This window comes from Mixophyes fleayi, chromosome 6, assembly GCF_038048845.1.
Source record: "Mixophyes fleayi isolate aMixFle1 chromosome 6, aMixFle1.hap1, whole genome shotgun sequence".
In the NCBI taxonomy this organism is placed as follows: domain Eukaryota; kingdom Metazoa; phylum Chordata; class Amphibia; order Anura; family Limnodynastidae; genus Mixophyes; species Mixophyes fleayi.
In genome coordinates, this window is record NC_134407.1 from 53,009,928 (window position 1) to 53,021,997 (window position 12,070).

The 12,070-nt window shown below is 38.3% G+C and overlaps 1 protein-coding gene across 1 annotated transcript in view; it reads left to right on the plus strand.

The window, feature by feature from the left end:
* ALOX5 (arachidonate 5-lipoxygenase) overlaps positions 1 to 12,070 on the plus strand; it is a 60,825-nt gene that overhangs the window by 13,214 nt on the left and 35,541 nt on the right. The window contains exon 2 of the mRNA XM_075216544.1: positions 8,376 to 8,574. Coding sequence (XP_075072645.1) covers positions 8,376 to 8,574 — 199 coding nt within the window. The remainder of the gene's footprint in view (positions 1 to 8,375; positions 8,575 to 12,070) is intronic.

Sequence of the window (12,070 nt, forward strand, 5' to 3'; positions counted from 1 at the left end):
AAGTGGAGATGTTGCCTATAGTAACCAACTAGATTCTAGCTATCATTCATTTAGTACATTCTACAAAATGACCGCTAGAATCTGGTTGCTATAGGCAACATCTCCACTTTTTCAAACCTGCAGTTTAGTAAATATACCCCACAGTGTTCTGTTCATAAACATTTAATAAATAACCTGTATTGATGATGAACAACTATTCACTTTACTTTTACCCTGAATTTGGTGCCGTACGTCCAGTAACAAACTTGAGATATAGCAATTTAAATCTATAGCACATACCATAACCAGTGAGGTAGTGACTATAGATTTAAATATACTCCCTATCAAATGAGATTAGGCTATCAGCAAAATCTGAATTAAAACTAGGTTGACTATGAAAAATGTAAATTTTTAGGATAACCAGGAAATTTTATTTATCTTTCTAACAGCTATAGTACTAGATGTTAATTAATATTAACAATAATGTTTGTTTAATAATGTATAAATTCATTTTTAGCCAACCCCTGAAACACTGACAAAAATTAACATAGGATTGGGAGTCTTTGTATATCTACAGTCACTGTTACCACTGTCGGAGAACGAGATAACAAATGCAAGAAAAAGGGTCTACAAGCCTTGGCCTCTTGCTCCCCACCACCAATGAAAATTTAATTCCTATACCCCTGCTTATTTCGGTCTACAATATTAGGGATGGAACGGGGAGGGGAATGGGTATATGCACATAGTCACTGTACAGTAAGGGCGTACCAAGCTCGAGCACACGCAGCAGCGTCTGATTCAAGCTTTGGGCATCTCTAAGGTATGCGTGATTTTCAGTCGTATCACTGGCATCAGCTACAGGTTAGGTGTAAGTGCCGATTACAAGTGATGATCGCTGTGTATGCTGTAAGCTAGATAATATGTTTGCAATCAGGAGCAACTGTAAAATTTTATTTTATGTACAGTAGACTTTGAGAACATTCTAATAAATGTATTTTATGTGAAAAAACACTTTTAATTTTTTAATGTTTTGTCATTAATGACTATAATATTAGGTATTAGGTTATTATTAGGTTTTTTTTAAATGTTTGTCTCCTGTGCATTCTTTTGTGACATTATTTTTCGCATATGTATTGGACATATTCTGCAGTGTATTCTCTGTTAGAGTAGAGTGGACCTAGACCCGTATTTTTCAACAGACGTATCTTCATGTCGGCTCTTTGTTGAATACGGACGTGTGTATCCCCAATGTACGTGCATTTTTAAAAACTGCACATTATGTTTGTTGAATGAGGCCCACAGAGTTGTCATGCGGACATCAATCAGGCTAAGCGACATCAGAGACAGCAGCTCCTGCTTGTCTGAAGGCACTAGCGGACCAGTCACCTACACACTGCGGAGGAATCCATTTACCTCTAATTGTATCCCGCTAGTTCTCCTAAGCATATGGATAACAAATATGCACTTTATACAAGGTCTACATTTTTTAAATTTTATTTATTTTTATTTTTCCTACATGTTGTGCAGTAACTTAGGTTGGAAGTCAGGATTTGGGTGGTGTTGGCAGGACAATTGCCAGAGGCTAGTAACCAGTTGGTGTGACTTTCATACTATGTGATATTCACACCTTTTACATAAGTGCATGGCTCTCATGCTAAAAGTGTGCAATAACAGATGTGGTTTTGTCGAGCTGGAGTGAATAGTTTTAGAGCGAGATAACTTCTTTTATTTTTAGCAACTTTTTATATTACTTTACTTTTTTATTTTTATTTCAGAGACCAGTGGTGGGGAGGGGAAGGTGTGATGGGTCTTCTCTGTGTACTAATAGTAACCGATCTAGAAATTAGGCAAACCACTTTAGATCAAGATTACACTTGATCTAATGTTGTTAGTGTTAGGAGTGATACAATCGGGACCTCCTCTGCACTATCAAAGCAACAACTATTACAGTTGTTGCAAGTTTGCAGGTATGTTTAATTAAAAGTACATCATTATTTTATCAGACTGCAAGATCCATCCAGTGTTCAAAAATCAGAGTCATGAAACATGCTCTTCACTCAAATATAAATATAATAATATAAGAAAAGCTGAAAAGCAATGCAACTAAACGCCCTCTCTAGCACACATTCACATCTTTCACACTGGATATAACTAAAGATGGCTCCGTCACTGTGGGCAGCACAGTGGTGTAGTGGTTAGCACTTCTGCCTCACAGCACTGGGGTCATGAGTTCTATTCCCAACCATGGCCATATCTGTGAGGAGTTTGTATGTTCTCCCCGTGTTTGTGTGGGTTTCCTCCAGGTGCTCTGGTTTCCTCCCACACTCCAAAAAAAACAACATACTGTTAGGTTAATTGGCTGCTAGTCTGTCCAGTCCGTCCCTCCTGTGTGTGTGTGTGTGTGTGTGTGTTAGGGAATTTAGACTAAAAGCCCCAATGGGGCAGGGACTGATGTGAGTGAGTACTCTGTACAGTGCTGCGGAATTAGTGGCGCTATATAAATAAATGGTGATGATGATGACTCTCTAGTGAACAGTCCAAGCTGAACAGGAACTTCTTGTAGCAAATGCTATTTTAAACAAATACAATCCGTGAATTTAATTTAACAAATCAGCCATGAATTTTATTCTTAAAGATTTGCTCATCTATATGTATAGAGACCTTACATATTGCAGTTTGAAAGATTTTCTGAAAGATGTATGTATATAAAATATATTCCTGCCCATTCGTTACAGTTTTCATTAGTCTCAGCCATGACATTGCTAAATTGCTACCTCACATGTGGCAGATTCTCATCCTGCCACACATGATATTTTAAGAACTCCGTACAACCATTATCACTAAAATCTTGAATGTTGAACTAGAACACTTGCAAAACTTTCAACCAATACATTTAGATCAGTGGCGAAAGACAGTGAGTAGTAACAGGATTGCTTGTGGTTGATTACAGCTCAGATGATCTGATAAGCTGTACACTTCCTTTCTCAACTAATAATAGGAGTTGCAGCAAAGGGAGATGTCTATAAAGTGACTTGGCAAAATATTAAGCATGTTCTTTATTTACTGAGGAACATATATGTAGCTTTTCTTATTCTTTTTTGTAACCTAAAAATAATTTTTAGGCCCAGTATCCACTGACATTTGATCATAATTATTTATAATATTATAATACTAGACCTTAAGTAAAATGCAGCTCAGCCAAGATACAAATTAAAAGATAAACATGTCCTGAAAATAATATTTACATTTTTCCCCTGCATTCATAGGAATTGATTAATTAGCGTATAATCTGTTTTCCTATTTTAATTTCACCGCCAATTTCCTGCCTGTTGTGTCTTGATTATCCCCCTATAACGTTATACTATGTTTCCACCTGTTCTCTTGGCCTTGTTTCTATACTGTATATCCCCTTTATTCCTATATGATTTTGTAGTTGGGTTACTTTCTGTTATCTGCTAACCCCATTTGTGCTCAATCTCCCACTCTAGCTTTCGCAGTCCCCTTATACATATCTGTTTGCCCCCACTCCATGTTTGTTCTCCTTTTTCTCTTCATTCAGTCCTTTTTCTCTCTCTTCCCCTTTTTCGCCTCATTCATAAGCACCCTGACTACACTATAACTTCCCTATCCATTAATCACACTCCTATACCTTAAATTTGAGATTATGTTTCCATTGACCCCTTACCTGCACCACCTTTACTTTATTTTTCTTTCCTTTACCTCCTATTCAGGGTTACCTACACACAAACACACACCTCCCTTTCCCCTACAACATCTACACACAAACCTTCTTCCCCTTTTAAACCTTACTTCCTCTCCACCATATTCCCCTCCTCTCCCACTTAACCCACCACTTTCCTTCACAACATACCCCGGTTACCCACACCCAACATATATCCTTCTCTTTACTCACCTTTTTACCCGATCTACCTCTAGCTCGACACTCAAAAGAACTATCCTGTTCCACAACCCCACCACAATGACTAGACTTGTTGGACAACAGCCGTGAAATGACACCACAGCAGCCTGCACTCCACTGCTACGTAAAGGCCAGAGCATTGGCCCTTCCTTGCATCCACAGCAGCTTTAATGGCAAGTAGCATAATTGGTGGATAGCTCTGGCCAATCACGATGCTAAGAGCACCCAACACTGATTTGTGAATGACTGGAACCATTTGTAAATCATGTCGCTCATTCAGAGTTTTAGGTGCTTCCTAACAATTGGCGTACTAGGAAATCACCTAGAATAGTAGTGCCTGACCTGGATAGCGTGGAGAGCCAAATTGCCATCAGACATTTGGGGGGTCTTCATTGGGTAGTCATCAGCTGATTGGGGTGCATATTTCTTAATGGTCACTACTCTGCCCTCTTTATTGTATATGAGTCATTAGCAAGTACTCTGTTTTAGATTATATGCCTCAGTAGAATGCTCTCTGCAATGTATAGAGGTTACTAAAATACTCTCTTCTACTGTTTATTATTTATTAGAAGAGGATTTCTGTTACCGTTTACTGGTTAGATGGGGCTGTGTTGCATTTGTCAGCTCTCTTACTAGGGAAAGCCCAACCAGGGAAGAACTGCACACTCACCTACCCTGCACATGCACAGAAGTGCAGATGGTCATGCACCATCGAGTCCACCTCGCTACATTGTAATTGTTACACCCCTATCCAGCATGCACTATTTCATTCTTCAGCTGCAAATTGTAATGTCAGGAGGGAGGTACTTCTCTAACAACAGTGCCTTGCATCTTGGAAGTGATGTCACAGCATCTCATATATTAATCTTTCTGACCTGTATTCAACCCCATTGTGACAGTGTCTGAATGATATGGAAGAAGTTAAAGCTGTCTGTACAGAAGTAAAGATCCCTTTTGTAGGAACTGCATGCTGGTATGTTGAATGCAAGCTAAGCAGAACACTGCTCAGGTGGAGGGACAATACATTTTAGATGCGCACACCTCCATAGGGTGGTCCAAAACATCAAGTTAGAGTCTCATATCAAAAACATACCTCAGTCTATGCCACTACTGTGGGCTTATTGCAGCTTTATTCCTCTATCTCTGTCCAGTGCTCTCCAGTCTCAACTGCTTCATATACCCTTAGTTGCAGTTATTCCACAGTTGTGAGCTCAAGCAGTTTGCTCAGTGTTCACCAATCCTCATGATCCTAAAGCCATAAATCCTCACTCAGGAATCGAATGCAAAAATAAATCCAATTTTAGTATATCCAATATGATAGTTATGCATAAGGAACCACCATATCTGACCAACATGTGAAGCAAAACATTGTCTCCTCACAAAGACATTGTTTTGTCATTCATATCTGTATCAGCAGCATGAAACCAGGTATAACAGGAGCAAAGGAACTTGTGCACTGAAATAGAAAAAATGGTTTTGCACTGTCCTTGGGTCAATTTTGATATGATTAAATATTCCCTGTAAAGAACTGCATAATATGTGTGTGCTATAAGTAACTGTTGATAAATAAATATTGTCTGATGTTTATGTGGACTATAATCAGCATCTATCACTGATAATAATATGATCAAATCATTTGCAGTGCATGTTGGGAAATGCAGTCAGATCGCTGCTAATGATCTGTGTGGCCATCTTCTGAATGAGCTAAAGGGCCCTGGTCAGTAGTGGTCATTCAGCCCCTCCATGTGTGTGGACAAACTAGACATTGGTTCTGTTACTTGGCGGTCATGTTGAGTGCCAGGATTGGCCAGTGTGTGCCCAGTTTAAGAAGTCAATATATGGTTGGTGCATTTTTCCCATGTCAACTACCCTGTGCATATGTTTCATGAAACAGACAGACATTTCTGAAAACTGGTGGGAAAGGTGGTGTAACTTAAAGCATCAAAATCTTTTATTTTCTAAACTGTACTAAGAAAATGACAGAATTGTGACTAATTATTTTTTTGCATTAAAATATGTTACTTCCAACATGGTATATAACACGAAAAACAAAGAAAAAGAAGAGTGTTGCTATAAATTAGCCAATATTGAAAACCAGTGACATTTCAAGGAATTTAATAATGAAACCTGGGACGGTCCCTAACAATTAAGGCCAGCTGGGAACTATACACATTGAGGACTGGTGGTGCCTTTGGATTTCTAACTATACACCTGACCAAGCCTTGCATGTGCTGTACTAGATTTATTGTGTATATTGGTGGTATCAACATTGTAATGATGTGAAAGCAGAAATATTTATCATTCACAACTTACAAAAAAACATCCTTAATCCCACTGTTTGTTCCTCATAATTATATAATAACTAGAAGTGCAGTCTGTTCTAGCCCAGCTAGGAGGCGAGAGTTTGCATAACAGCAGAAAAGTGTTGACTTTTCCATCCTATATACATCTACAGCACAGAAATAGAGCTCTGGTTCTTCTTCAAACTTCCTCAGTTTGAAAATGTGTTTAATTGCCAGATTTCTGTTTCTCCAAATGTTCTCTTCATTACCATAGGCATCATTTGCCACTATAGTATACACTATTCTAAGGGAAGCACTGTTCTGTTGTCAAATACCCTTCTCATTGCTCGGAACTGCTGTTCCATCAACTACTAAAGAAATAGTTTGGATTTGTGTTTATTTCTTTGGGAAATATGATTGGTGGGAACTGCTTGCAAAAATAGAAACTAGACAACATAGTAATGTCACAAAGAGCTTCATCATACTCCAGGTGGTTCATAACTGTGTTTCATACTTGTCTACTTTCCCGGAGTGTCCGGGAGATTCCCAAATTTCAGGGAGGATTCCTCCTGGACTTTTGGCAGGGTAGGCCACTCTGGAAGGGAGCTCAAATAATTACAACTAAAAGGGGGACATACAGATGGAGCATATTTATTTTACACAGGATTGAGTGTCTGTCAATTAGTGAGTTGATTATACTGTTTGTCTCTAATCGTGCCACGCTGCCGTTATAAAGGAAAATATGTAGTTAATAATAGAGCCTTTATTAGGGGAATGAATTACAGAGCAGGGGCAAAGGAGGGGGGGGGGTGAATTACAGGGTGAGGGGTGAAGGATGGAGTGAATTACATATTGGATGGTAAAAAGGGCAAAAACGATGTGTACTGTTACGTGGAGACTAAAAGGAGACAAGACAATGCTTGGGAGCTAAAAGGAACCAGGATGTTTTGTGGATAAACAGGGTTCTTGTTGCTGAGTCTGGGCTTAAATAAGCCAGGCTGCTGTATGGGGGCCTAAAAGGGGTCAAAAGGTTCTGTCAGGGCTAAAACGGACCTGGCTGCTGTGTAGGGTCAAACGGGGTCTGGCTGTTGTCTGAGAGGTGAACAAGTGCATACTGACTGTGGATAGGAGGGCGTAAATACCACAGGTGAAGTGGTGCAGCTGCTATGGGATCCACAGCTGGGTGGGGCCACCTCGACTGTTAAAGTCCCTTTGGAATGTGTCAGTTTTTCACCACTGAGCGGTACATGGGATCCCTTACAAAACTTTGCTATGGGGCCCACAGATGTCTAGTTACTCCCTTGTTGCGGATGGCTGTAGAAATCTAAGAAATAGTTAAGAGTTGAAAACCATTTTTTGGTTTACAATCCTTTGCACAAAAATAAGCTTTTGATCTAGAGTAGAATAAAATATCAGTATCACAAGAACTTTCAAAAGTATATTTCTTTCAAAATGGTGAACTAAGCAAACACAGCAAGGCTATGGTTTAAACAACGAACCTTAGAAGGGATGGATGTGGCTATGCTACATAGTGGGTGTGGTTTAACTTAGAGGGAGTAAAACTGTGGGTAAATGGATGATTAGATTGATAATAGAGAGTCTATTAAATAATGTTAAACATGATTTGTGCATATTGTGTTTTTTTTTATATCTTAGCATAGGCGGCACATGTGAGGGAGAAAGGTTCTACCTGCTCCAGTTTGAGGGTGACTGAGCTGTGTTTGTGCACTGTTGATATCTCTAAAGTATGTTCTAGATGACACAAGACACGAGAGCGTCCTCTACAGGTGGGAGATTGAAATTACAAGGTAAATTTGTGCACTACACCGGCAAATTCCCCTGTGAGCCCTAGGGGTAAATGTATTAAAGAGCGATTTTCACAAATCGCTGATATTCGGCGACATTGCCGGCTAAATTTAAAGCGGCAATGTGATTAAAAAGCACTTTAACCCCCTAGTTTTCTCTGGCGATTACACCACTGTTCAGAATACCCGTTCTAGCTGCTCATTACAATTATACATTGTTCTCCACTGCTTGTAGAATGTGCAGCTCTAATTTAATTTGTGCTTTATGTTACTGCAGAGTATTATAGAAAAGATAACATACTAATAATGGGGATGTACATAAACTCTTAAATGAGTCAAATACATTTTGAACATTCATTATTTATCTTTTATGGTCTTTTATGTTTTTAGATTGATTCGTATGATGTTACAGTATCGGAAGATCTTGGAGAAATCCAGCTGATTAAAATTGAAAAGCATAAATATTGGTATAAAGATGACTGGTATTGTCGACACATAACAGTAAAGACCCCATCAGGAGAGTATTTGGAGTTCCCTTGTTACAGATGGATCAACACTGATAAAGAAATTATACTTCGTGAAGGAATAGGTTGGTACCAATAAACACTAATGTATACTAGCTGAGTTCTAGCAAGCAGATGTTTTATATTAGTTATTATTAATTCACGTTAAAAAAAACACTTAAAGGAGTTCCCTTAACACACCCATCCACGTAGTATTCAAACAGGCGCAAACTTAATATCAGTGTTTTGAGTCCTTCAGAAGCCATAAAAGAAGTGCAAGCTAAATTAGATTGTTATATCTTTGATGCCGTAGAGTGGGGCAGTTAGTGTGGCAGCATGTAATTGGACCATCATAGATTTAAATTTTATTGCAACTTGCCAGTGCCAGTAATTATTGGATCTCCAGGTATGAAAGCCTGGAGAAGTGTCTTTGGACATTGTTGATGCCGCTAACCGGACAAGCTATGACGGCTTTCAAATCTGTTACCAGCGTGTTATTGAATATGCTTTTCTATAACCCTCTCCAAGATTTTATAAGATTTAACCCATACAGGTGCTGGCTCCTGAAATGATGGAGATGACTCCTGGGTACTGGATCACTGCAGTTCAGCAAGTTGGGGGGTGGATTACTGATACTTTTATTTCCTTTTTTTTGCTCATAAAAATATATATAGACAAAGAACACATAGGGGGCGCAGGGTAGTGCAGTATTTTTTAATCCGTATAAATCTCCAAGGTTAAAAAAAATGTACAAAACTTTCTAATATGTGCATAACTTACTGTACTTCACCCAGAAACAGCTTGGTACTGATCTGATCGGTTCAGCAGTAATACCTCCTGGCAATATAGAATCCAGTCCCATCCAAGCCACTCTAATAAAAAGCTGTATAAATAGTCCAGTGTTGTTATGTCATTCACGTCTCGGCCCAACCGGTTTCCTCACTTCCTGTGACTTCATCAGGGGTATTGGCAGCTGAAGCAGTGACAGATTTGTACCAAGCTGTTTCTGAGCGAAACATTAAGTTTTGCACATATTGTAAAGTTTTAAATGTACGTTTTTTAACCTTGGAAAATTATACTGTTTGAAAAATACTGCACTATCCTGTACCCTTTCTGTGCTCTTTTTCTATCTTAGATTAGACCCATAAAAGGAAGGGTGAAAAGAAGGGGAACTGACGACTTTTGTGCACATTATTACCCTTAAGTATGTATAAAAGTTACACTGCTGTACTGTATAAAAATATTTTAAGCTGTGTGAGAGTAAAAACATATATCCACTAAATAGAGCAGAAAGGTTAAGAGCAATACAAATGAAGGATGACAAAAATGAGATTGAAGTCAAACAAAACAGTGAAAATTAGTGAGCTAATTCACAAAAACAAATATTAGAAAGTTATTTCAATTACTTATGCAATAGCGTGCCAGCAGACAACTGCAAACCCTGCAAAGGGGAAGTCAGTTACTTGTAAAGGGGAACCTTAATTCCTATGAAACTTGTTTTCAATTTTTAAATTGCTTTGATCCCAACATACATGACATGTTTACATTACATCTTCACCTTAGAGATCTCCATAATGTCATATCAGTTTAGTTGCAAGAAACACAAGATACTGCTGGGAGACACAATTCTATATATAAACCCCTAGCACTGCTACCAATTAACCACCCACACCCAACTATGGGACACAATCGCTTTCTACAAAAGTCTACAAAGGGGCTCAGATTGTCTTCTTTCTAATATTACTAATAGTGAATTAATATAAATAGATTATTTACAACCCACTTTTTGATGTTTATTTCTTTTTCTTAGTTGGATTAGTTTTTTTCCACAATATATTATTTATTCAACTTGTGAACTACAATGATGAGTACTATTGACATGCCTTCTTTTCAAGCATCATATTCTATCTTACAATATGTTAAATATGAAGATTGTTAATTTGATGGATTATATAAAGTAATTACAACAACATTGTTTTTTTAATAGCACCAATTTTGTAATATTGGTTGTTAGTTTACACTTGCAGAGTCAATATTTTCAGTGTTGACCCTTCTTTTTGAAGACCTCTGTAATTCACCCTGACATGCTGTCAAACAACTTCTGGGCCACATATTGACTGATAGCCGCCCATTCTTGCCTATTCAATGCTTGGAGCTTGTCAGAATTTGTGGGTTCTTGTTTGTCCACCCGCCTCTTGAAGATTGACCACAAGTTCTCAATGGGATTAACGTCTGGGGTGTTTCCTGGCCATAGACCCAAAATTTTGATGTTTTTATCCACGAGCCACTTATTACTTTTGCCTTATGGCAAGGAGCATCATCATGCTGGAAAAGGCATTGTTAGTCATCAAACTGTTCTTGTTTGGTTGGGAGAAGTTGCTCTTGGAGGATGTTTTGGTACCATTCTTTATTCATGGCTGTGTTTTTAGGCAAAATTTTGAGTGAGCCCATTCCCTTGGCTGAGAAAGAACCCCACACATGAATGGTCTCAGGATGCTTTACTGTTGGAGAAAAACAAGCTAAAGGACGCTAATGACCAAAAGACACTGCAATAATCTGGACCACAGCTCTAATCAATAGGGAATCTGGACCCACAGGAGCTAACAGGTACACAAAAAATGGTAAAGCGCTGGAACCAAATAAAAATAAATACAAATAATGTTTAATAAAAATATAAATTTAAAAATCGTAGATAATATTTAAAAATAGATGATTGGAAAGAGCTCATAATACTGGTATACTGGTATAACAAAGCTTAGAACATCACAGACAAATATATATGGTGGTATAAAGTCCATCCAATGTAGCTTAGTATTATATGTAAAAAAAAAAATCCTCAAACAGTATCTCCAAAGATCAAACCAAGATAAAGAGGACTCATAGGATAAGGAGCAAGATCAGTCTGATAAAGACATAAGCTGTGTGCATAGAACCCTTCCAGAGTATGGGAGCAATTCACAGCAACGTTCTAGAGAAGATGGAAAAGTTACTTATCCTTCATGTGCTGTCTGCTACTTTGATACCTTAGGAGATTTGGAGGGAATGGAAGTTCTTTCTTTGATAATCACCATAAGCAATAGCGTGTAAACAAATCCTAGGGTTTTGAATCTGGGATGAGTTTGAAAAAAGCCCAGTAGGAAGTCATCTGAAGCATTTCTCAGCTGTGGTAGACTGTTTCATCAGAGTCAAGTAGTCACGTCCCATGTTTCAGTTCATGTTTATTATACCAGTATTATGAGCTCTTTCCAATATTCTATTTTTAACTGTTATCTAGTATTTTAAATTTATATTTTTATTAAACAATTGCATTTATTTTTATCTGGTTACAGCGCCCCACCATTTTTTGTGTACCTGCTTTACTGTTGGCTTAACACAGGACTGACGGTAGCACTCACCTTTCCATCTCCGGACACGCGTTATCCAGGTGCCCCAAACAATCTGAAAGAGGATTCATCAGAGAAAATTACTTTATCCCAGTCCTCAGCAGTCCAAACCCTTTTCCATAATATCAGTCTGTCACTGATGTTTTTCCTGGAGAGAAGTGGCTTCTTTGCTGGCCTTCTTGACACTGGGCCATCCTCC